The sequence below is a fragment of the Festucalex cinctus genome, chromosome 8 (assembly GCF_051991245.1).
Source record: "Festucalex cinctus isolate MCC-2025b chromosome 8, RoL_Fcin_1.0, whole genome shotgun sequence".
Classification (NCBI taxonomy): Eukaryota; Metazoa; Chordata; class Actinopteri; order Syngnathiformes; family Syngnathidae; genus Festucalex; species Festucalex cinctus.
In genome coordinates this window covers 19579662-19607017 of record NC_135418.1, presented here as the reverse complement: position 1 = coordinate 19607017, position 27356 = coordinate 19579662, and the positions used below count along the sequence as shown (strand labels likewise).

The window sequence follows — 27356 nt, the reverse complement described above, 5'->3', positions numbered from 1 at the left end:
TGAAATATGTAATTGACATTTCCTCAACATTAACTAAAATTCTAAGAAACACTGCATTGCAAGGGATAAATCTGCATGCTAAAAAGCTTGCTCAAATGTATCTGAACCAACTGTTATTACTCGTTATTTTCTAAAAAAAAACAAAAACAAAAAAAAACCCATCAGACTTTCAATCTTGAGGCAGCATATTGCTGCACGGCTCCCGCAGAATGAAGGAGGAGGAGGTGTTTTACAACACTTCTTAAACAAAATTATTTAATAATGTATAAAAACAACAAATGATGTGATAACAGACATAGTATGAGTTTGTGAAAACAAAGGACATTTACCATATTTGGACATAGTTTTCCACCCAATAATTAATATGTTGTTTTTTTCGGGTTTAAAAAGTGTTCTAGGGTGTGTATACTTATGAGCACAGCTATATCTGCTTACCTTTCTTTTCTATCTGCTTGTACGGAACATCTTTTTTTTGTCATAGTTTCTAGTGTCACTAACAGGGGGAATCAATCACAAAATAACTCGTACAATCAACATATTTTGATCAAGAGGAACAATATTGTTATGGATACAGCGATTTGTGGTAATTTACATTTTCGTTATACCTTGTGAGGAAAAGCGGCTAAGAAAATGGGTGGATGGACGATATCTTTGCGCCACCACAAATCGAAATCATTTATTGGATGTGATAAAGTAAATCATTATTTTGAGAACATTTCTCAAACTATACATCACCTAAACGTAAGCTTTACAGTGTGGGAAATGGATGTAAGTTACTGTGGAGTCTCATGACAGATTTGAAGAGAAAGGCAAACAATGAGCATTTACATGATGTGGTCTGGGAACAAGAGAATACAAGACAAGTGATTAACCGGGCTGAGAAACGCTTCAACTGTTGAACTGAAGACTTGGCATGTAAAATGAAGAAACATTTCTGCTTCCGGACAAATAAAGGAAGAATTTTGCGCTGAATGCAGGCGTAAAATTCTTGATTAGGAGTTGGGATGTATTGAAAGGAAACATAAGCTTGTTCTTTCTTGGTCCTGGCGTATGTCTATTATCATTTATAGAACGCATAGCGGGAGATAAATTCTTCTTTTGAACCGAGAATCTAAGCAAAGAGTTTCATATAAGCGTCCTCCTATTGTAGGCTGTGTTCACACTTGGCAGGTGTGCCTGGAACTTTAGTCCGATGGCTTCAACAGTGCGGTTCATTCGGTCAATTGTGAACAATATCGTTTGAAACATGCCGCTTGAAGCGATGGTGTTGGATCACTTGCAAGTGAACTCTGGTTTGGTTTCATTCACTTAAGTGAACATAGACATGGGACTCGTGTTAACGTGAACCTCGTCAGGGTGGGGCTAACTCCTGGTGTTATAATGTACAGAAATCCTCAACTATTTATGGGGAATAATAGTGAAAAGCTTCTGCTAAAGACCCACGCTAAAAATAAGTAAATCGATCAATTTGTAACTGTTCGACTGTGAATATGGAGGGTTTACTGACTGTACCTGCTGTAAATTTTAGGAGAACTTTGTGACATGTCAGCTGATGATACTCGCATAAACATACTGTATGTATGCTAAACAGACCGCATTACTGCTGTAAAAGTTTTAATTTCATCACACAATCGAGCATGAGATAGGCTACGTTTCACTCAAATATCACACTTTTTAATTCACAAAATCAAACTTGTTCAAAAACATAAAACAAACTTTCATTGAACATGGCATAAGTTTCACTCAAATATAACCATTTTTCTGTACATGTCTGCGCCATTTATGTTAGAAGAGTTATTTCAAAGTTTATATTGTGATATCGATACTATTCGTTAGCCAGTTCACTGTTCTTCATTATGTGTTATCATTAAGCTAGCGCTTGGGTGACTTTCGTGAAATGAAGCTGTGTGTTTGCTTAAATATACAATGGGTAATTCTGTTTTAATTTGTGTTCATTTTACTGTAAATTCCAACAACGGATGTCAATGAAAGTCTCGTAAGGTTATTTACAAGTTTTAACTGTGACATTGATGCTATTCATTAGCCAGTTGTTCTTCATTTTGTGCTACCATTAAGCTAGCGCTAACTGACTCTTGTGAAACGAAGGTGAGTTTGCATGAATATACAATGCGTAATTATTTTTATTTTATTTTTTTGTGTTAGTTTTACTATAAACTTCAACAGGAGGTATCATATAAATGGCTAACTGTTAAAGGATATATAAATGATAAAAACAACAAAATGGTGTAAGTATAAAAGCAATTGTGCTGAAGGAATAAGGATATGAATTATATGAATCTGAATGAATAAGAAATCTGAATGAATGATAAGAAGTACAAATACATGTTCTTCAAATACATGTGTGAATGTGGTAGCTATGAATTGCAGATACCGTATTTAAAAAAAAAATAAAAATCCTGTTATAAGTGTGAACAGTAATAACAGTTTCACTCACAAGCACATTGTATTCTTTTGTGTGTTTGTAGATGGTGTCCACTCCGTGTCAGCCCAGTGCCTTCTTCAGGTTACTATCATCACAGATGAGATGTTGTCCAACAGCATCACACTGAGGCTAGCCAACACCTCTCAGGAGCACTTCCTGTCCCTGCTGCTTGCTCAATTCCTGGACGGCGTGGCCCGCGTGCTCTCCGCAGCTCCCGAGGATGTCGTCATCTTCAACATTCAGGACGACACCGACGTCAGCGCCCGCATCCTGAATGTCAGCCTGTCCGTGGCCGTGCCAGGCGACGCCCCCCAGCGTCCTCCGGGCCTCGGAGAGCGCGGAGAAGACGATGCCAGGAGAGGGTCCGAAGGCGGGGGGGCGGAGTTTTTCGGTTCCGAGGAGCTCCAGGAGAGGCTGTACCTGAACCGCAGTCTGCTGGCTCAGATCTCCTCTCAGGAAGTTCTGCCGTTTGACGACAACATCTGCCTGCGTGAGCCCTGTGAGAACTACATGAAGTGCGTGTCCGTGCTCAAGTTCGACAGCCTGGCTCCCTTCGTGGCGTCCGACACCATCCTGTTCAGGCCCATCCATCCCATCGCCGGCCTGCGCTGCCGCTGTCCAGCCGGTTTCACAGGAGACTACTGCGAGACCGAGATCGACCTGTGCTACTCCAAACCCTGTGGCGTTCACGGCGTGTGTCGCAGCAGAGAGGGAGGCTTCACCTGCGAGTGCATGGACGACTATACAGGTGAGAGGCCTCACTCGTAAAACTCTCTATTGACAAGGAAGTAAATAGGATTTGGTGATCACCTGTCTATCACAGGAGCTTCTCTGCCTCTTCTTCTTGCGTTTAACTAATCTGCATCTCTTGTAATAGACTTCATGGTAAATTGAGTGCACTTATATCACTTTATTTTTATCATGTATTTTCCTAGGAGCACTAATAAGCCTCATATTCACGTTTTGTTTTTTTTGTTTTTTTCAATACATATCGGAGTGTTGCAGGACGGTATGCATGCTCCCGACGAGCTAAAGCAACTCAACCTATCGAAAGGTTTTCATTTTTAGTTAAATAACTAAATAATTTACTCTAACATCCAGGATCCCTCCCTGTACATTGACCAATGGCAGAACCCAGGGTGTTGGTTTTTTTTTTTCGCCTTTGGTAAAGTTTTAAATACATGTGTCCTTTCGCAACAGATAGCTAGCACTAAGCTAACCTGAGATCCTCAGAAAGTTTTAACGTATCCATTTAGGCCAGTTTCTCTTTATTGATCTGTCATCCCACTGAAAACAAAAAGCTGAGTGATGACTTATTGACCACACAATAATGTGTATAGTCCTCCGTGCCTTGCATATGTCACAAATATTAACATATTGAGACTTTCAATTTCTTCTGGATATCTACAGTAGTACCGTACATGTTTACCCAGTATCATGTGGAATTATAGGAGTTTGACATACATTTAGTCAGGTTACTTAGTCCTTACCTTGCTCGCATTGGAGTCAAGTAGAGCAGTGAATTGCCATATCCAAAATGACAGTTTTTGAATGTTGATTATCACCACCTGCAGGACTGACACTCATATTTCACTTTGGACTCTTTATTCTCTTCCAAAAATATATTATATCTGATCTGAAACTGAAATGACTTTTTATTAAGTGCTTTGTGTGAAGTTGAAGCTGTGTTGTCCACTTATGTATCAGCACGTCTATAAATAAGCAGTTGATTCACCTGCAAAGGTATTCACTCCCACACTTGAATGTTCAGGAAAGCTACACAGCTTTAAAAGTAATATTCCCTGGCTGTTGAATACATTATAGTGACACAAAGTATAAACGCAGAATTTTGAAACAGAAGCTTCCATTTTTAGTGATAATGATGGAGTATGACTGTTGCTACACAGCGGCAGGAATATTCAATCCATACTGTTCACATTCTCAACTGGGTTAAAACCGACTCATTCATATTAATCTAGCAGAAAAGGAGACGCGGGAAATAAAATATGTTAATCAATACAACATGCATATCATGGGAGCACATCCCAACCTCTTTATTGGAAGGTTAAGTAGGCCAAAAACTGACTTTTAAAAGTTTTGTACTCTTTGAAGTACCATGTTAATAGCTCTTAAGAACATAAGGGCTCTGTTTATTCATCATTTGGGACTTCAATCCCATATTGTGAATATTCCATGCACCAGTATTAAGTACGCTATTCACATACTGTATGATAAGCATAAACAAAGATTCAGATTTTATTTTTTTTTAAATTATGAAATAAATAAACAGTTGGGTCAAAAAGGGATTGGTCCACTGCTTATGTCACAAAGAAACCCCTTTTGAACTTAACAGCGGGTTAATTTACAGGAGTCAATTTACATGAAAATGCGAACTCTGTTGCTAACAACAACTTCGGAACATACTGAAATGCTTCCGCATTTCTCACAAGAGTGAAACCGTGCTGCTGACTGATGTTCCAAGCATGTTCCTGCCCACATGACTCTCCCTTTGCGACAACACGATGTTCCATTATTCCACATCCTACATTCCAATGTTTTCTTTCACCTGCTGCATATAATGCAGCACCTGAAATAGCATCCGAACGTGTGGGCCCCATAGCAGGTTGAGTGGCACTTACATCTTCTCGTGCACGGTTGTGGGTGTCGGAGCTGAACTGCGGGCGCTTTTAACGGGAGTTGTCATGCGAGTGGGTGAAAGTGGGCGGATTTTCGCTCATTTCCCCTGTTAGCAGCAGACTTGGCTGGAGTTAGCGAGGGGTTGTGGAAGGCGGGTCTGTTGAAGCTGTCATACTGTAGCAGTCACCCATGCAGGTTTTACTGAGTGTTTTTTTTTTTCTCTCACGACTTCAGGTCGTGTTGATCAAAGCTCTCGCTTTGTGTGGTTCACGTAGCTAAGTGCTGCAATTAAAGCTGGATGAACAATCTGAGGAATAGTTCAGCGTTTATGGTGCATGGATGTGTGAATGCGTGTGTGCGCTTTGGATCTGTTGGACCGTAGGCGTTTGCCAGATGGTAGTGATTGGGGGGGGACAGGAAAAATTGTCGCCATGCCATCATTTTCAATACTCTTTAGAACAGAGTGGAAGATTTTCATCATCCGAGTATTGTAATTGCTGAAGAGATGGGAAATTGCGTTAAAAAACGCAACTATTGGGATGTTTATTAATAAATGACACTGTATAAGGAATGAAGTGATTTTTTTTATTTTAATTGATGGCACAATTGACAAGATTAATCACTTCTAAAAGCATTCAAAAGAAGCAAACCTAACTTGATGCATTTTGTGAGGTGTGCAAAAGTGTGAATCATGGGTGTCCAAACTATGGCCCGGGGGCCATTTGTGGCCCCCTGTTCATTTTTAAGTGGCCCGCAGCTTATACTAAAAATGCTTTCCTAAAAAAATATGCTACTCCTAAATTTGTTTTATATGTAGTAGCGCTTTTCTAAATATGAAAATATGCAAATCAACTGAAAAATTGTTATCTTATGACAGATTGCTCCTCATTTGGTTCTGAGTGTAGAAATGGGTTTCAGTTGGGGTGAAGCAATGATAGCAATGACAAAAACGGCCAGCAGGTGACAGCAGAGTATAAGAGATCAACCAGGGCCGTGTTGAAAACAAGCTATTTCCCCCACAATTGAAAACAGATTTGTGAATAATAATGAAATTTAGTTTTATTATAAGCCAATTGCTGCAAAACGGAAATACATTTTTTCTTGGTGAAAGAAGAGACTCTAATCTTTCTTTAGGTGGGTTCCATGTGTTTATAGCAATGGAACACAATATTCTGTGGGCCTTGCAAAATCAGTCAAAATCCCGTAAAACAGTCGGGAGCGAAGGGACTTGTTTCCGTGAAAATGGCTGGGAGTGAATGAGTTAAAAATCCCTTCCATACTGGACCGAGTAACAACATTCAAAGGCTTGCAAAGATGAAAGTGTAAATTTGCAATGGTGAAAATGTTGGCTCTTAGTTTGAATCACAACAACGCAAGCGATTGAACCAACAAGAACATGTCGAGTTGAGAGAACACCCCCACTTTCTTCACAGTGTGCTGGCACCCCGCTTGTGTTTGTCATGCTGCTTGCGATCATCCAAAATTCATTTATGGACTTTGAATGTGCTTGGAACAAATCTTCTTTTCAAAAGCACCTCACACTGCTTGCCAACGAGTGACAACCACTTCTATGTATCTCTGAGAGAAGAATACAAAAAATGTGACTAATCCTGGCTGATAAGTCGAGAGATGAATGGCTGTGGATAAGAAGATATAAGGGAGATTAAATTCAATATTATTTAAATTCAGAATATTGTATTTCAGTATTCCAACAGATACCAACATAATAGCTTGTTAGAGGGAGGGCCAAAGGTTTCTCGCAGTGTTCATGTCTTAATCAGGAGCTGCACATCCTCACAGTGACCTCATCGCCTCATTATCTCGTGTGTAATTAAAAGTTGAGCTTGGTACTTCTTCCAGAGGGACGTCAGTCCTTTCTGTTACCTAGCAGCCTGACAACACCCCGCGAGCTTTTACGTCTCTTAGGAAATGTCCTCTGTTGCATCTTTATGTTATTAAGCCAAGCCTCATACGTTTTACCAGAGGTGGGAGGAAGTCACATATGTGCAAGTTATAAGTCTCAAGTCTTAGCATTGAAATTTCAAGCAAGTTCAAAGTTGATCTGGCAAAAATCAAGGAGGTTTAGCCAAGTCACAATATTGATGCTTCATGATGTAACCTTAGAAGCCGTATGTCCAAATATGGGCAATTTCATATATTTTTTTTTAACAAATCCATGCTATTGGTTTGTGCCCACAACATTTATTTTTGCACATTATTAACCAATTTAAAGTGTTGGAAATAGTTTAGGAACAAATCAATTAGCTCTGTTGAACACTTGAACTGCATGAGAAGTTTGGAAACATAATTTTAACGCATTGTTCCCTTTTGTGAAGTATTCAAATTAGCAAGATGACTTTTATTTTCCAGAAAAGTAGTGATATGAGATGTGAGGATCAGTGCCCGACTGCACCACTTGTTTAAAGTCTGAGTCGAGCTGAGTCATGAATACCAAGTCATATTCAAGTCGAGTATTTCATCAATTTTAAACAAACAAGTCCTCTGTGTTTTTCCCCCCTGCCATCTAACATATAGAAGTGCAAAATATTTTTTGCTGCCCTTGAATTTATTATGCATACATATTGACTCGTTTCTCAATGTTTCATGAGTTTACTCTTCTTTAATATTCTCAGTTTGTGATGCTTTGAGGGATGAGAAAATGCCATTTTGTAAATACAGTACATAATTTAACATTGGCTCATATTCCAATCACATTGATCATTTATGCATGCATCAAGTAAACATTAAAGGCCGCAGTGCATCTTCCGCCCATCTCCGAGGTGTCTGTGCAATTTGCCGCCTTAATGATTTATGCCGGCAGCAAGTGGCTCACACGTAGTCGCTGCTTATATTGACTTGTTTGAATTATTAATCAGGATATGGTGAGCATTTGTCACTCTGAGCTCTGCGCCCTGCTGTCGCACTCACCTGGCAACGTAGCGCGACAGCTTAGCAGCGCGGATGCTGGAAGGTAGACATCTCATAGGGGACACCTTTTTGGAAAGGTCATCAGTATCAAGGGAGATACGCTGTCTTAATGTGGACATAGACTCTGCGATTGGCAACGTCATCCAGCACACCTATATGACCCTAATGAGGACAAACAGTAAAGAAAATAGAAATGGCCATGATCCAGCATCGTGTGGATTCTCCCCCACTGACTGAACGCACATCCCAGCAGTTCTTAAGCAAACTTTCAGTGGACCGTGATTAATGATCCCAAATAAAAGGCTAGTGTATGTTGTTGATGTGGGCCGCCACTGTTACATTTGTACCACAAGTATGCAAGTTTGACACACATTTCAATGCAGGCAAAGTTAGCTGTGACACTGGATGGAGAGCTCAGTGGAAAATGTTGGAAAATAAGTTTATTCTGATGATGGTTAATACAGACACTCATTGGACACTGTATCAGTAATACAGCATTTAGATTTTAGACATTTGAATGTAGGGCTGCAGCTATTAAATATTTTGGTATTCGGATATCCTACAGAAAATTGTATAGATTAATCGAGTGTTTGCAAAAATACTCCCCCACCCCCACCCCCACCCCCAATCCCTAAATTTAAATTGCAAATCAACAAATTGCGTTTTCTTCTCTAGAAACATTCGTAAGTGAGACTACAAGACAAACTGACATTAGAACCATAGTAGCGATTTTTCCGGCTAAAACAGCACATTAGAATCAAACTGGTTTGTTCATAAAATGATGAGTAGGAACTGCAACTGTGTAATGCTGTCAGCATTAAAGTGTGTAGAGTCATTTTCTGCAGTTAAACTGCCTTAGAAAAGAAGACCGCGAGCTCTTATCAGCCTATATGGGGCACTCTTGTAGCTGTTAGCTGCTAGCCACTAGCTGCTAGCACTGGGAACAGGCACCACATTCTACATCAGTGTAATTATTATTATTATTATTATTATTATTATTATTATTATTATTATTATTATTATTATTGAGAGAGTCCTTAATTAGAGACTGAAAATGATTTCAACATTATTTTTGTTTTGATGTTGGTGGCAACGGTTTGTGATAGCCAACTAGCCAACTTCCAGTCGGGAAGAGAGCAGTCAAGTCAGCCTCGATACCAACACATGCTGCCAATAACTTCAAAATAAAAGCATATATTAGCATATAGTACTGTATTTGGGAAGATTTTATTTTTAACCCCTGGGCAGTATCTTATTTTGAAATGACTTGGTCAGAACCATCAAAAAGCCCAAAACGGGTCACAATAATGCCTAAGGGTGTTGGCCTTTTTAGCACATTAGCGGTTTATTACCATCATGCATAGCATTGCTACGGCTAGCTTTACTGTCTTTCAAATTCCAACCATGCACACCAACTAAACGGCTACCCGAGGCAGGGAAAAAAAATCCTCAAGCATTTTTTTAAAATCTCAAATCAATCAAGAATTCTTTTTACTTCTATTTTAGAGATACAATTTAGATAGCGTTTTGGTATTGGTATTTAATTTTTTCTATGTCCCAGGAGAGCGCTGCGAGCTGTCGTCGCGCTCCGGCCGCTGTGCTGCGGGAGTCTGCAAGAACGCCGGCGTGTGCGTGAACCTCCTGGTGGGCGGGTTCAAGTGCGAGTGTCCATCAGGCGGCTATGAGAAGCCTTACTGTGAGATGACCACGCGCAACTTCCCACCAAATTCCTTCCTCACCTTCAAGGGTCTCCGCCAACGCTTCCACTTCACCGTCTCGCTCACGTAAGCTGCAATACTCGCATCACATAGATGTCACCTGCTACTAGGTTCATATATCATCTGTATTACCGACATCACCTGGTGTTTTAACAGTATAACGTTACTAGGGAAAGGTTTTTTAAGCTTACAGCAATTTTTTATGTTGAGCAGGGTGGTCAGTATCTGTTAAATATAACTATTAAAGTAACGTGTTGTAAGCTAACTTAGTTACTTTTTAAAGCACGTAATCAGCAAAGGTACTAAGTTACGTTTTAAAGCAAGTAATCCATAAAGTAACTAAGTTACTTTTAAAACAATTAATCAGTAAAGTAACTAAGTTATTTTTTTTAAAGTGGCAACATCACCTGTATCATCTACTCTATATCACTTGTATTATTTGTATCACCTCCATTGCTCTTCATGCAGTGTGACTCAGTGCTCATCCACCTCCATACACCTCTCAGGATATCACTGAACATCAGGCCTCTTCTGTCAAGCCACTGCAGTGTCACATTCTAGCACCTGACCTAAAAATAAATGCCGAACCACTGCTAAGCAATAGAGCACATGACATCTGTGCATTTTTTTCATGGCTAGTGGAAAGAAGGGAAAGTGTATTTTTGTGGTGTTGAGATCCTGCAGGCAATATGGGGGTGAATGTTAATACATTATCCTTAGAACTTAGTTTTGTTTATTATTAAGCCTCAAAAATCGCCAGTTGATGATTAGAACATCCCTCCTTCATGTAATGGAATAGGCAATAAATATGTGTTGTTTTGAAATTCGAACACACCACAGATGTTGCCAAGTATTTCAAATGGCATCAGACGAAATGTGACAGCTATCACGCTTGCATCACCGCTCTACCTGCCCGACAGGAGTTGACCCTCACAATGTCTATAGGTGAAAATAATATCCCCCCCTGTGATCCCTCTGGGCCCGGCCCTCCTTTAAGCCCGGCTCGAGTGACCGTCTTTTTTGATGGCGAACCGCCCCAACCAGTTTGGAAAGCGCTCCACATTTCAGTGGCAAGTCACAGAAGCAGCAACGTAAAAGGTGCCGATACTTCGGGCCCGAGGCGGGTTAGCGAGAACAAATAGCGGTGACACTTGAACCGACGCCGATCAGGTTTCGCCCAGGAACAACTTGTGTTATGATGGACACATTAGTATGCAAATATTGTTTACGTTGGGCCACAAGTTTGCTTATGCTTCACGTGTAAGTCTGAGATTTGATAAATAGTAAATATTTGATCAGCACTGATTGATTTAAGATGATCATCATGTTAAAACTTATCATTGTCTCATAATTTTGCTCATTTTGACATATGTGCCAGTGTAAAATACTGTGCATACATATTGATGAATAATAAATTCAATAATGTGAATGTCATAAATAAATAAAATAGTGACCCAATATTAAGAAATCAGCACTATCCATCTCGTGATTGTACTGTATGTTGCATATAGTACAGTTTAGTATTACATACAGAATACATGCCCCAATGAGTAAAGGTCTCTTTTTTTATTCCTCCTCAGTGCACACGTCTCATGCATTGCAGCATGTTGGCATCGCGTGACATGCTTCCCCACATAAGGCCAGACTGGTTGTTTTTTTTACTGATGGGTGCCTAATGCGACACAAAGTGATGTGCTTCGTTACTTCCAGCTGATTACTCTCATAGATCCCAAGGCCCTGGAGGGGGGTCAAGGTAGTGGAGCCTTTTAAATAGATACGTCAAAGACGACAAAGGGCTGCCGAGTGAGAGAGTCAGAATCATTCTTTTAGGTTTGTGAGTTTATTAGGGCGGTTTCTGAATTGTGTCACTGTCGTTTGAATCGGCATCCTCTCTCCGACGAGGTGCCGATTTGGCTTTTCTGTGTAAGCAGTCAAGCCCCTCGGCTCTTCTCCACTTACTGCACTAATAGCATCACATACGTTTGGGATTGGGGGTAGGACGACTTTTACAAGAGGGGGTAGGCGGCTGCTCATGTTGTCTGGGAGCATCCATTGAAAGTAGGAGTTGGGAATGTCATCCCCAAAATGCATTTATATCCACATTCAGGATCAGAAGCCAAATGTCTTATTTGACCTAAGAAATCACATTAGCTGCAGATAATAATGCTTGCAACTCAACTCTATTGAGCCTCTATAGCTTTTCAGGAAGGACCAAAAAGTCACAGTTCAACTGCAGACAAAAAAAAAATCTCAACTAATTGTCGGAGAGATGCTTTCTAAGATTATTACCATTTTAAAATGTCTCATATCTGTCGTAGTTTGGAGTGTTGGTTTGACGACGCAATTGCAGAGAGGCAGGATGTACTGTACTAAAAAAAAAGGGTCAAAGTTTCCTAAAACAAATACAGTACTCGGAAAAAGACATGACAAGACTTAATAATAATACAAAGACCAGTAACTAACCGACAAAGACAGAAAGAAACCAGGAAACTTAACTATAAGCGACTGATGAGACATTAATGGACACCTACCTGTAGGTGTCTGGTCGACAAGACGCGAGTGACTGAGGGAGCTGATTGGTAAACACAAGGGACCAAGTAGACAAGCACAGGTGCACACAAAAACCTAACCAGACAGACATGGAAAACAAAACCAAATCTAATCAATCCCAAATAAACAAAACCCACATTATAACAAATACCGGCTGATTAATCCATTGGCCCTTTAATATACGTACACGTTAGAATTTGGCCTTGAATTGTTGAATTTGCCCTTCACACCTTAATTGGAGATGCACCGTCCGAGTGATCCAGATGCAAACATCTGCTCAATAATCTACTTCCTCCTTCACACTTCTCCCTCCGTGCACTAATAATGCACCCCCACCACTTCCTCCTCCCCCTACACCGCCACATACGACCCACTCTGCTACTTTGACGTCGGCCTAGATTTTCTCATCTCTGTGTTGTTTAATGTGCCAATCGTTATTCATGGCACACTTCGTCTGTGTGTCTTGCCACATCTGCTGTAAAGATCTCTCGTTCACAATGTGTTCTTCATTAATCTTGTCTTCTTATTGGTTATTTGTAATGTGATTATCATCTCTATTAAATCTTTGTCATTGTCACATAAGATGGAAAGGAGCAGAACTTTTTTTAACACTTTACATGTAGAATTTTATATTTTATTTCTGTTTTTTTTTTAATTTTTTTTTACATTCGACAATAAAGAATAAAAGATTATTCAAATGACTCCAATTACCAGCTGGGATTTGTAGCATTTTCAAAATATTGACAATTCAATTTTTCTGTCCTAGATTTGCCACAAAAGAGCCCCACGGTTTACTGCTGTACAACGGCCGCTTCAATGAGAAACATGACTTCATTGCCATGGAGATCATCAATGAACAGATTCAAGTCACCTTCTCTGCAGGTATCAAACACTCTTACTCACAAAACATTTGACATGTTCGGCTTTTAGGTTACGTTTTAGGAAGAACTGAAAAAGCACGAGCAACTTGTCTGTGTGTGTGTGTGTTTTTTTTTGTACATATTAGTTAGAAAAGATGTTCATTTAAAAAATATATATCAGAATGATTAATAATTCTAAATTCAACCATTTTAGGTAAGCCCAACAGGGTGGACTTTTTCGTCATCCAAATTAGCCGCTGCTCTGACTCAGCAAATTTTAGGTAGCTATCTTTTCACACAACATAACTGAACTTAGTATAATTACATCAAACTAGTTTTTCATTCTTTTTTAAATGCCACTTACTTTCATCAGAATTTAGCCTAATTTTGGAAAATAGAAGTTGGACAGTTTAAGGTCCTAAAACTTGGCAAAAAATGTCATGACTGGGTCATACAAGGGTTATGTTTGGGTCAACTGTCTGTTTTGAACTGATGTAACCACCATCTAGTTTCAACTGGTAAAACGCTATGTGATGTCAGGCATCTTTAATCGCTTTATCTGGTCAACAGCCAATCAGATAATTCCATGTCAGTCCTGTTACCCACATATCTAGCCACAGCCAATAAGATCGATTCGCTGTCTATATAAGCCTGACTGAGGAAGAGTGTGTTTTTGTCGGATTATTACCTCTGTTCCTCCGTGCAACTCCACCGCCCAAGTTAGCTTTGCGTCTCGTGATTCTTGATACATTCTCGTTGTTTCTTGTCTAGTCAAGTTTGTTCCACGCCTCTCGATGTTAGGCGAATAAAGAGTTAAAATCTTATTTGTTTCTGCGCTTTGGGATCCAACCTCAGCACATAACAAAAAAAGGCAGTCAGCAAGTTTACACTCGCCTCACTTTGCTGTTTTAAATTTCATCCAAAAGAATGATGAAATACTTCATCATTATTATTAATCCTGACTCTTTTCACAGGTGAAACCAAGACCACCGTTTCCCCTTCGATTGTCGGCGGTGTGAGCGACGGCCAGTGGCATGTGGTGGAGGTCCACTACTACAACAAGGTATCGTCTCACTTAGCTAATTTTAGCCCATGTGCACTTCCCTCCTTTTCGAGAGCTGACAAAACATTAGACAGGAAAACACAGACAGCGAGTGGTTTATCTGCAACAAAATGTCCATCAGAAGGGTCTGATTCCATTGAAGGTTTTTTAAAGAAGTGGCTTGCCAATAAGATGCTAGAACAAGTGCAGAGGGAGTGAAGAAGCAGACAGCGGAGTGACTTTGTTGTTCTGTCTCATCAGTGTCACTAAACAATGGCTGCTGACAAGCTGATAATCTGGAGAGCTGCCAAAGGATTGAAGTGTTTATTTGTGGGGGTGGTGGACATTATTTTTGAAAACCTGCACAGATTGGATTGAAGATGTTGTGACTAACGCATTTCTCCATACCAACAAGTCCACATCTCAATCGGTGAGGAATGTGCGGACCTGTTGTCTGTCTGCGCTTTCCCAGACGGAATGTCACATTTTTGTCCATTGAGGAAGCCACTTTGCATTATAAAGATGCCCCCCACCCACCAACACCCCCCCCCCCCACACACACACACACACCCCTGCAGTTCACATTTTCTATTCAATGTCTATGATAGCATGGCTGTGCCCACAAAAGTGATGAAGGGGGTGGGAAAACTTGTCATTTGGCCAACAACCCATTATGGACTCTTTAGTCAACTTGTTACAAAAGCTGAAAATTCTTACGCCGTAGAAACATTCACATGTCTTTATATAACCATCTGTGGTAAGAGTATATGATGCTATATGGTCAAAAGGTTTTGGACATCCCACCATTAAACATATAGTGAAGTTGGAAGAAAATATGGTTAGCATATTGACCAAATCGTATGTGAATATTTTTGAAAACAAGAAAAAAAACATTTTAGCAAGCATGTTTGTCTTTTTATTGATTTGATAAGAGTAAGTTAAAACTGACTGAAAAACAACAGTATATGGAATAAGTCCCTGTAACAATTTCCACTCTTCTGGCAAATTTTTCTACAAGGTTTTGGAGTGTGTGTAGCCTGATTGTAGTTTATTACAAAAGTGTATTTTGAATATTCTTCCACACAAAACTCAGTGTGGCTTGTTTCCCAAGCTTTATTGAGCCAACGCTCATTTTTTTAAATTAAATTAAAATGTCACAATAAACAAAAAGAACAAGGTTGCCGCCACATTGTGCTGCATACGTTTGTACACAATGCCATACAATTAAAACATGGGAAGCGGAAAAAAATACGAATGTGCTATATTGATAGCACACATTTTGGCCTTGACACATGAACCTCATGAAAATCAGTTGAGAAATGAGGAAGTTATTACCTATTTTTTTATATCCATGCATGGCCTTCGATGGGAAAGTCGCCCCTACCAACATGGCCGCCATGTAGGCACAGCTGATACAGTATGCTGGTGTATCTTGTGTTCATAAAACACGTTGTGGTTATGTCATGTAGCTATTTGTTAGCTCGTCTATAATTTTTCCAATTATATTGGGATGATCTATTATATTTGTATTTTTTATATTTATATTAATTATATTTTGTGTATATTTGCCGTATGCATGGCAACAGTTGGGTATTCAGGATAATTTTACCTTCTGCCATCTAGTGGAAGATCATTTAATTGTTACTCCTGTCATTATATGTTCCTGGCATAGATAGATGGACAAAGATATGTTATTTAATATATTAAATAAAATAAATAATAATAATAATGAAATAAAATATAAATTTTTGGAAATGTCATTTCCTGTGGCTCACCTGGTTAACTCTCAACACACACACGTAGCAAAGCACACTTCTCTTAACTGTTCCTCCAAAGTTGGCATCAGTTCTCAAAACGTCTTATTAAGAAGAAAAACGAAGATTAATTCCTTCACTTTTGGACACCACTAGCATACCTTCAACTCTGACTGAGCTTCCCTGACTGGCCGAGGTATAAACATGGCTCCTCCCACTGGAGGTATCCCACGGTGGCCCTCTTTGACCCATCCCTATCAGCAGGGGGTGGGACCGTGTGGCGGGGAGGGGTGCGTTTGAGATTGAAATGTGGCTTTCATGGTTAGCGGGGACTGTGGAGAATGGCAATGACCGCAGCCTTTGTGCGTGGCTCTGCTTCCTTTGGGACCGCGGGCAGTGAATGATGCGGCCCCGGGGAAGGTTCTTCACTCTGTGTTGCGGGAGAGCAGCGGAAGAAAAGCGACGAGAAGTATTGACTCGGGCTTTGAACGGCGACGCCGCGCTTCAGGGCCCAACTCGCTTGTTGCTATGGTTTTTCCAGTCAATCTTAGATCCGCATATGTGCGTGTGACTTCTCTCATGCTCCTTTTGCTCACCTCCCGTCCTCCTTTTGTTGCAAGAAACTCATATTCCCATAATCCTCCTGTCATGGACAGGTCAGAGTCGCACTTGAGCAAATATGTACATTCCAATCAGCGCTGACAGGAATGGCCTTTGTGTGTCCGAATGTCATCCTGACAGTCAGTCATTATTGGCGAGTCAACAGCCGTGACTGATGACAGCAGAGGTCAGCGAAGGAGCGTCCAATCTGGAGCGCTGCCTGTTCCGGACCTTTCACAAGAGAGGGGAAGGTGGTCGTGGGGGGGAAACAACGTGGAGAGAAAAAAAAGAGCATGTCGGATGATTTCACCGTTGGCCGATTCAAACGGCGTGTTTGCCTTTTTCATCATCGACAAATTTGTAACACACTGGCCCGCGCTGCTGAAAAAATAAAGAACCAGTTGACTTAACAAGCTCGCGATGAATGGCTGTGACTTGAAAGGGCTAAATGTATTAAGACATTTTGGAAGCAAAACACTCGCTAGCCACTAGCACAGTCCAGTGTTACAAGATATGGCAATCTTTAGCCATCTAATGGAAATTATATTAAACTTTTAAAGGTGAAGTCAACACGCACACAAAAAAATCTTGACAATATGTTCTATGCAACACCACTAGTCTAAATACGGTGTTCTGATTAATCTTACATTTGTGGATTATTAGTTAAGTGGAAAAATCCAGCCATTTTTATCAATATCAGAAGGCGGCCATTTGCCACTTGTTGTCGACTGAAGATGACATCATGTGAGCTGTGATTAGTTGTTGCCTGACAGTCAGTCATTATTGGCTGGCCGAGCAACTGTGATGTCATCTTCAGTCGACAGCAAGTGGCAAAATGGCCGCCCCCTGAGATGTATAAAAAAAGGTGGATTTTGCTGCTTAACTCATATTTCACAAAAGTAATATTTATCAGAATGTCATGTTTGGACTAAAAAGGTCACATATAACATATTATTGTCAAGAAATGTTTAAGGTTGACATCCTTAAGCAATCAATTAATAAAGCATAGGTTCTAACCTGGATCTAAAACGATTGACTTCACTTCTGTTGGCAGCTTAGTCCAATGATGTGCAGCATAACAGCTAAAAGCTGATCCACCATGTTTGCTTTGAACTCTGGGCTCCACTAATTGACTAATTAGTCTTATGTCTTTGTATTGTTAGCGTAATTTTCCTTGGTCATTTTAAAATTACTCTTCCAATGTTTTTTTTTTTTTTTCTTTATGCTTGCATAGATGTTTTTAAACATCAGGTCATGCTAATCTGCAATGGTCGAATTGAGGCAACTGGACTCTTCTTTTATGTTGTATTTTTTTTATTTATGGAAATGCTAAAAAATTAAAACAATTATGCTACTAGGCTAATGATATGTGGAGTCATTCGTGAGCTGAGGTTCCACTGTATTATGAAATTTAGGAATTGTCCAAAAAGGAAGAAAATCTAAAATATTAACAAAAAGAAGTTTTGCTGTGAAACTTGGCTAAAGTTGAGACGCAAGCAAATTGGAAGATGACAGCTGGCATCCTAGAGAAGCCGTTGAATGATGTAAAGTTGATCTATTTTGGTTCCAGTAAGACAATCAAAACATGCGAAATGGTGTCCGTTCACAAGCTGTCAGCACCGAACAAGTTCAAACCGTTTGCGTGTCGTCTCTGCATATGAGATGGGCTAAGTCCTGCTAAATCCCGTCTGACCATCTGACAGCGCAGCGCCGCGTCCTCTCCTTTGCGGACCAAAGGGTCGGTCAGTCGGGGGGGGCGTTGTTAGGGGGGGCTTTTTCTCGCCCTCGGTTTGCAGCAGCAGCTTGAACCTGTGCTTAGGGTTAATATGGGCTTGACGGGACCTCAGACAAACTGCCCACGTTGAAAAAAGGTCGTGACCTTTATTGATAGAATCATCATTCTCAGCCCCCGCGGCCCACACCCTCCTCCCGCTTCCTGCTTTTGTTGCCCCCAAACCCCGCCTCCCCACAATTGGCTTCTCAGACAATGAAGACGAGCCTTTGTTGACAGGGATGGTGTCCTGCCGAGAGGCGGCCATTTGCGCGCGCGTGTGTGCGTTATCTCACCATACGCTGCCGTTAGCTGTTGCATTGTTGTATGAATTATCGAAATGCACAACAGAATTTGTAATAAGCAGATTTGGGGAGCTGAACGGGAGGCCGAAACAGGCTCAAGGCAAAAGATCATTTGGCTGATCTTTCCCAGTTTCAAAGCGGCACCGATTAATCTGGCTCATAAAGCTGCGTGCAGCTTTGCACTGGCTGCCGTCTCTGCCGATTTGCCGAATAATCCGTTCCTCAATGCGGCAGAACAATACAATATTTTCTTAACAACACTGCTATTTATGATTGCTTAGTCACCCAAAATACTGCAGTGCCTTAAAATAGCCGTGTGATTGGACTTGAGCTTCCATTTATACTTTAATCTGTCAATCTGAACAAGCTATTTTCCACTAGGTTGAGCGGACAAAACATTTTGCATGAACAAAGAACAAATCAGCACAGACACTAGAAAGTATTTGAAGTGAAATGCTGTACATAATTGTTAGTGTGGAAAAAGACTTAATTATGTGAAGTCTGTCTGAATTTGAAAATATGATTATTATTGTAGCTTGGCTTGTCCTGCTGGTAAATGTTTGTATTAGTTGGCATTATCATGTAGCTGAAAAAGTAACCAAAATATTTTAAATACATCTCAGAGTACAGTGGTGCCTATAGATAGATAAGAGTTGAATTTGTTCCGTGACCACGCTTGTATCTCAAATCATCTTTTCCCATTGAAATGAATAGAAATGTCTTTAATGCGTTCTAGCGTCCCTAAAAAAAAAAGTGTTTTTAACACTATAATAATTGACTTTATAAACACATATAGTAATAACTAGGGGTGTCAAAATTAATGCAAAATTTTGAGATAATTTAAAGTTCCTTTAACGTTACTAATTTTTTTTTAACACGTGATTAAGACCACCCCTTACTTGGAAAGTCTGTACTTTGGGAATCCCAGTTGCATCGCAGCAGACTCGTCCACGTAAAAATTTTGCAGTAATGCATATATTTGTAGAGACTGGGGTCAAGTTGTATTATATTATATTATATTATATTATATAATTTTAAAAACGTGCAAATGTTACTTCATGTTAAATATAGATCTTCACATGAAAAGAATAATGCACTGAGCTATTACCAATGTCTTATAAATGCATTTATGCCATCTAGTGGCAGAAAATGACCTCAACACAAAACAATATCACACTCAATTTTTTACAGTAGAGTACGGTACATCTTTTTCAATTTTATGAATTATTAGGAAATTACTGTATCATTGACTAAAAGATGTGACCATATTTCTATTGGTTTAACATTCTTTGAAGAGTATAAAAACTTAGTAAAAACTGTTATTGTACATTTTATTGTACATTTTGAACAGATGTAAAATTTGCAATTCATTGTGAGTTTACTATTGAATTCATGCGAATCATCCGATTGTTTTTGTATGTGCCTGACACAGCCCATTGTAAACCAGGCCGGCCTGCCGCAGGGTCCGTCCGACCAAAAGGTGGTGGTGGTGACCGTGGACAACTGCGACAACCCTGTGGCGCTGAGGTTTGGTCATGTGATTGGAAACTACACCTGCTCCGCGCAGGGAAGCCAATCAGGGAGCAAAAAGTAAGAATATTTTAAGTTTCACCCTCTCACAACTGTGTTTACTTCTACATGACTTTCTTTGCAGTGGGCTCATTAAGAGTAAACACATGGAATGAAGTTCCACATCTCCAGGGTGTTACTTTTTCCAGGATGTTTACTATTTTTCTGGTTTTATCTGCAGGCACTAATAACGTAGTAACACTTCACACTGTTTCTGTTATGAATTTTTTATGTGTCTCTCCCTTAATGATGTCTTTTAAGAAGCAAAAAGCGACGCAAAACCGTGCAATATGTTAAATGTTCATATTCTGTGGCGTCAGATCGCTGGACCTGACCGGCCCGCTGCTCCTCGGAGGTGTCCCCAAACTCCCAGAGGACTTTCCTGTCCGCAACCGCCAATTTGTGGGCTGCATGAAGAACCTGCGTGTGGACAACCAGCGCGCCGACATGGCCGGCTTCATCGCTAACAACGGCACGCTGCCCGGTACTCGGCGACGCCGTCCGACACTCAAAAGCTCAACCGGCTTTGGTTCTGTTTTTGTAGTCAGCGTGTGCGTGAGAGCTGCCAAGTGAGAGAGAGCAAACACTGATTATAATGAGCACGGCAGGGAAGACGAATCAGGAGGAAATGACTGGAATAGTTTGCTACCTTCCTCCCTTTGCTGCTGTGATGATATAATGAGGTAGGAACGCGTCAAGCATGAAGATGAATCTCTTTTGTTGTTTTTTTTCTCACCTTCCCAGGATGCTCTGCCAAAAGACACTTCTGCAACAACAACCCCTGTCTGAATGGAGGGACCTGCGTCAACCTATGGGGCTCCTTCAGCTGTGACTGCCCCCTCGGATTCGGGGGAAGAAACTGTGAACGAGGTAAGGCAGAGAGTGGAAGTGTCGCTTTGAATGTTCGCACCTGGGAAGAGGTCTTATTTAGTTATGACTTTTCATGACCCTGAACTTGTATTTAGGTTTGAAAAGAAAAATCCGATGGATGGATGGATGGATGGATGGATGGATGGATGGATGGAAGGAGAGAGAAAGAAACCTGGTCTAATTTGTGGCGCAGGCAATCTGTGTTCCACTGATTTGGGTGGTGGACGTCTCCATACTTCATTATTATCATCATCTTTATTTATACAGTATCATATTAAATACAAGACATTTTGAGCCCTCTATTTCATGAGTGTATATATTTTTTTCCCATTAAAACCCTGACATATATGTGCACGGATAACCCACTAGAGGGCAGTATCACCCAGCTGATGGCTTTTCCAGTGATCATCATATTAAATCATATTAACTTGTGTTTTTGACATATTAACAATTTTATGGCCAATTTCCCACAACGTCAGTGTCAGTTATGAGTGTCGAACAGGCTGCTCAAATATATTTGAGCCGCGACTAATTGCGCTTTGAGTGCTACAGACACGCATGACTTATCTTGTTTCCGTTCCCGTGTTCTCCAGTGTCCCGTTTTGTTTCACCTGATACACCATAGCCGTTTTTTGCGTTGATTTATGGTTAGCTCAAAATAGGCCATGTGAGTCTACAACTCGCATATTGTGTTTACTGTGTTTCAAACGAGGGAAAAGATGATTGTTTGTTTTTCGTGATAACAGATATGAAAGGAGGTGAGAGGAAGTGCAGTGCACTGGCGCAGAAATAACAAGCAGGAAGATAAGGAACGTTGTCACAGTCCTCACGTTGCTATTTGAATTTTGAGGGTTTTTTTCTTAGTAAGGATTCAGATGATTAAAAGTGCTGATGGGGGAAAGTTACCTCAACATTCAATTTGAGCATTCAGAGTGTTTCTCATTGACATGTGCTGTTATCCAAGCATTTTCTATTTCAATTTCACTTATACATCGACAAACCAATTTGTTCTCCGCAGTAATGGCGAGCCCGCAGCGTTTCCTGGGCAACAGCCTGTTGCAATGGAACAACCTGGCGACGGCGACCTCCGTCCCCTGGCACGTGGAGCTGATGCTGCGCACCCGTCAGCCGGGCGCCGTGCTGCTGCACATCTCCTCCGGCCTGCGGCACAACCTCACCCTGCAGGTGAGATTGCTAGTGTTGGCTTTTAAACTTCTTTGCCCCTCGTTGCATCACATGCTTATTTTTCTGCTCACATGTTGTAATACACGGAAATGTCAGTTTAATCCTAAGGGTAAAAACATTTAATTGGAATATTTTAATTAGGAGGGAAATAAACAGGAACACTTTTTCTTCCTACAAATGTGAATGTTTTTGTATTTTTGCTTACTATTCTCCTGCTGTTCTCTTCTGTTATTGATTCACTCCCCTCCCTGCTACTTTTGTCCTTTTCTTCACCTTTCTCCCTTTTGCAGCTGCGTGGTGGGAGTGTGCTGATGGGTCTGCACAGGGGGGAGGACTCCACACTGTCCCGCGTAGAGGAGGTGCTGGTGAACGACGGCGACTGGCATCATTTGCAGCTGGATATCAGCAGTTTGGGCGGGCCGGCGGGTCACCATAAAGCTGTTCTATCAGTAGATCACGGACTCTACCTGGTGAGAAAACATGGCGATATTTATTCATGGCAATCTTGTTGCTCAGCAGTGCGAACTAAATATGTGTCTGTGTGTTTCAGGCCAGTATGCAGGTGGATGGGGAGTTGCAAGAGTCCAAGCTGAAGGCTGTGAGTGTTGGAGGTTTAGCAATGACTGATGGGAAAATTCAGCATGGCTTCCGAGGCTGCATACAAGTGAGACCCTGAGAATTTATTGTAGAGCAGGCAAAAAAAAAACAGCAGACCAAATCGTATAAGTTGAATTTAAAAATAGGTTCACATAAAATTTCTGCCTCGAAACTTTGCCGGAACCATGTTTGCGCCGTCCATGTAGTAGCCGAATGGTGGATGTTATTTGTCTGCTTAAAAATGCTCACTGACTTAGTACTTAGTGTTTTTTTTTTGTTTTTTTTTAAGTAAGTAAAGTAAGTTTTGAACTTCCTAAAAAGCACTTGGGCTTTTATTCCAAAAGATAACCTCCCACGCGGTTTTAGGTGTTCATCACTTAACCAGTAGAGGGCAGTGATGCATTTAAACGTGCCCATAAGAAGACATAAACAGGAAGTTATTGACGCGAACAGCTAGCTCTACCCTTCATGGAATAATGTTGAAGCATCGTCTGTTAGGGACGTTTAAGACGTGTACTGTGGATTTAATGATGCATGTGCGAACTAAATGGTAGTTAGTGTTTGTTTACTTAAATCGTACATTGGTCATGATCATTGCTAGCGTGCTAATGCTATTCGCGATTGCTATCCGTTTAGCATAGGCTAATACCCTTGTTTATTCGTGTAATAGTGTTGAAGCATCGTCTGTAAGTGATTTTAAAGACACTATTACATGTGTATTGTGGATATATTGATGTATGTGTGAACTAAATTGCAATGTTTGTTTACCTGAAGTGGTCGCGATTGTTAACCGTTTAGCAAAGACTAATTTTGTTGGTTGTGTTTGAGAATGCTGCATAAAACATGTAGAATATAAGAAACTATAAGTACTTACATCCACTCGATTTAATTTACTTCCAACTTTAATGTCTTAACAGAAAAAAAAAGATTTTGATCACTCGATTATTCAATTGAACAATCAATAAGAAAATTGATTTTAAAAAGATTCGATAGTGACAGCACTAATGCATTGACACACACTCCTGTATAAATACATGACCAATTCATTCATGACCAATCTCTTTGCAGGGTCTACGGGTTGGTGGCGCTCTGAGTCTGAGTCAGGCCAGGAAAGTGAACGTGGAGCCGGGCTGCAACGTGCCCGACCCCTGCGGCTCCAGCCCGTGTCCCGCCAACAGCTACTGCAGCGACGACTGGGACAGCTACTCGTGCACATGTCGCGCTGGTCCGCATCACTTCACAAAATATTTTTGAAATGATCCATTTGTCACATGGCCCACTTCAGGTTCACTTCCTTGTCTGCAGGTTACTACGGCACCAACTGCACAGACGCGTGCACGCTCAACCTGTGCGAGCACGAGTCCACGTGCACCAGGAAGACCAGCTCCTCTCGCGGTTACACATGTGACTGTCCACACAACTACTTTGGCCATTACTGCGAGAAAAAGTACATTAACGCCATAGTAACATCTGGTTGTGCTTATGCCGGGATGTTTTAAAGTATGCTTGTTTCCCTGCAGGACTGACCTGCCCTGTCCACGGGGTTGGTGGGGTCACAAGACCTGCGGGCCATGTAACTGTCCCACCGAGCGCGGGTTTGATTCGGACTGTAACAAGACCAGTGGAGAGTGTCGCTGTAAGGTGAGAGTGTCATTGGTTGGGGAAGGTTAAGCTACATTTTTTTAAATAGAGGGCGTTTCAAAAATTGTGCTATTAATATAAATAAATATAAAACAACGGTTCTAATCAGAATTTGTGCCCTTTGCAGGACAATCACTATCGTCCTGAAGGCAGCGACACATGCCTGCTGTGTGACTGCTACCCAGTGGGCTCCTTTTCCAGGACATGCGAGCGCGAGAGCGGTCAGTGCCAGTGTAAAGCAGGCGTGATCGGACGCCAGTGCGATCGCTGCGACAACCCTTTCGCCGAGGTTTCCCCTAATGGCTGCGAAGGTAACAGCCCGTCATATTTAGCTTCATCTCCATTTCCGATGTTCTGCACTCTAAATATTTTTCCATTTTCCACCCGTTCTGCTCCATCCGTGCCAGTCATCTATGACAGCTGCCCTCAGGCCATCCAGGCTGGAATCTGGTGGCCCAGGACCAAGTTTGGGCTCCCTGCAGCAGTCCCCTGCCCCAAGGGGACCCTGGGTAGGACATCTTTTCAGATGACGTTCCGATTAGCATAAAATAATGGCTATGCATGGAGGTCGCCTGGAGCCTTTTTTTAAGCTGCAATCTATTTCCCACCTCGTGTAATAACATCTCACGCCTCCTCTTCCTCCTCCTTTTCCTGCCCAGGCACGGCCATTCGCCACTGTGACGAGCACAAGGGCTGGCTGCCTCCTAATCTCTTCAACTGCACGTCGGTCACCTTCAGCCAGCTGAGAGCGCTGGTGTGTGGTTTCTCTCTCGCTTTATTTCCTTAAAGCAATAAATGTTCAAATATTTGCCATCTTGATTTGCAGGAAACACAATGTTATGGGGCATGCACCAGATGTCACATATTACCCTTTTCAATGGGATTCTTCTTTTATTAGATTCTTTAGACTATGATCCCAGAATATTAGATAGCTTTTTCTACTTGTGAGATTATGTATTATTAATATCATTCTGCACTTTAGCTCAGTAAAGGACTTGCCTTTACAGCAGGGATGGGCAACTGGCGGCCCCCAGGCACACTCTACGTGGTCCCTTGAGTAATTTAAAAACATAAATAAATAAAACTCAAATTATTATTATTATTATTATTATTATCATTTTTTTTTTCACAAACCCCCCAAAAATGTTTAAAACCACTGATAAATATTCAAAATATGTTTTCCACAAAAAAGTGTACAGTAAGAGTAAGAGAGAGTAAGAGTAAGTGGGGCTAAATATCTCTGGGGAAAAAAATTACCGGTAACTATAACTCAAAACTAAAAAATATTGGATTTTTGCCGTCCTTGAATGTTCATTTTTATGCAGATACGATTGCATTTAAAAATTAAGTACCTTTTTTTTTTTTTTACTTCCCCTTTTCCACCATTAACGTAAAAATTTTATGGGGATAGGGACAAATTCATCAGACCGCAAGTAGTGAAAATCCAAGAATAATTGAAACCCATTCAATTGCTTAGGGAAAATAAAAAAATAAAAATAAATAACCCAAAATATTCTTGAATAAGCATCCAAGACAGCCATGACCAAAATTAAAAAAAAAACAAAAAAAAAACATGTTAAATTATTTTTAAACTATTGAAAATCACTAAGTATGCGAATCTCACATAATCCTTTTCATATGTGGACTTCTTCTAGTCTGAAAGGTTTTCCCATAATGCATCACTGCTGGACTCGAACCACGTCCAACAGACAGCGGCCATGTTGGCCAATGCCACCTTGCACACGGAGAAGTACTACGGCAGCGACGTGAAAGTGGCCTACGGACTCACTCAGAAACTGCTGCAGCATGAGAGCAAGCAGCAGGGATTCAAGCTCACGGCCACGCAGGACGTCCACTTCACCGAGGTAACTGACAAACGACGCCTCTACCATCACGCCACTTGATCCTTTTTTTTTTCTTTTTTCTTTTTTAAATAAATAAATAATGATTTTTAAAAAAATCAATAAAACCTTTCAAATGAGCCGGATGATCTCCTCTGGCTATCACCCCGCAGAACCTGGTCCGCGTGGGCAGTGCCATCCTGTCTCCAGACACGCGTCCACACTGGGAGCTGATCCAGCACACGGAGGGCGGCACGGCGGCACTGCTGCGCCGCTACGAGGAATACGCCAACACTCTGGCGCAGAACATGAAAAAGACGTACCTCAGTCCCTTTACCATCGTCACACCACATATCGGTGAGACTGTACTCGGGTTGAACGATTTGAATTTGATTAATTGTTCAATTGTTCTACTCTGTAGATTCCATCAGTTCACCTGAATGTAAAAAAAAATACATTGCAACAAAACTAGCACATGGACTTTGGTATTGTTGTTGTATGGAGACTAACTTGAGCCCTAGCGCCCTCTATTGACTCATTCTTTGCAGTGTCATTGGTAATAGAAACATGAATATGATTTATTTTGTTTATTAATACAAATATTTCCAGGTTATTTGAATTGTAAATAATAGTAATAGTAATGATGGACCTATTTCATTTTGTCCTGTACAGTCATCTCAGTGGACCGTCTGAAAAAGATGAATTTTGCCGGGGCCAAACTCCCCCGGTACCAGTCCCTTAGGGGCCCCCGACCCGCCGACCTGGAGACCACCGTCACCCTGCCCGACTCGGTCTTCCAGCTGCCCGTGGACACCAAGGGCCACAAGAATCTGGACACTTTCCCAGAATCGTCGCTGAGGAACCGCACCGCCAACAGGAAGCGGCGGCATCCCGACGACAACCAACCAGACGCCGTCGCCAGCGTGATCATCTTCCACAGTCTGGCGTCTCTGTTACCTGAGAGCTACGACCCTGATAAGAGAAGTCTCCGGTAAGAATAGTTTGCATGTGCGCCCACATAAAATAAAAAATATCTGTTGGTTTG

At 41.1% G+C, this 27356-nt stretch overlaps 1 protein-coding gene across 3 annotated transcripts in view; it reads left to right on the top strand.

The window, feature by feature from the left end:
* celsr2 (cadherin, EGF LAG seven-pass G-type receptor 2) overlaps positions 1–27356 on the top strand; it is a 57916-nt gene that overhangs the window by 22608 nt on the left and 7952 nt on the right. For 2 of the 3 annotated variants that reach the window (XM_077529834.1, XM_077529833.1), the window contains exons 2-20: positions 2487–3191; positions 9570–9792; positions 13043–13158; positions 14111–14199; positions 20041–20198; positions 20498–20661; positions 20922–21047; positions 22066–22232; positions 22523–22702; positions 22783–22896; positions 23898–24054; positions 24135–24276; positions 24350–24470; positions 24598–24781; positions 24878–24979; positions 25130–25224; positions 26126–26335; positions 26485–26668; positions 26984–27302. In XM_077529834.1, the coding sequence (XP_077385960.1) occupies positions 2487–3191; positions 9570–9792; positions 13043–13158; positions 14111–14199; positions 20041–20198; positions 20498–20661; positions 20922–21047; positions 22066–22232; positions 22523–22702; positions 22783–22896; positions 23898–24054; positions 24135–24276; positions 24350–24470; positions 24598–24781; positions 24878–24979; positions 25130–25224; positions 26126–26335; positions 26485–26668; positions 26984–27302 (3556 nt within the window). The remainder of the gene's footprint in view (positions 1–2486; positions 3192–9569; positions 9793–13042; positions 13159–14110; positions 14200–20040; positions 20199–20497; positions 20662–20921; positions 21048–22065; positions 22233–22522; positions 22703–22782; positions 22897–23897; positions 24055–24134; positions 24277–24349; positions 24471–24597; positions 24782–24877; positions 24980–25129; positions 25225–26125; positions 26336–26484; positions 26669–26983; positions 27303–27356) is intronic. The other variant, XM_077529835.1, reaches the window with a different exon arrangement.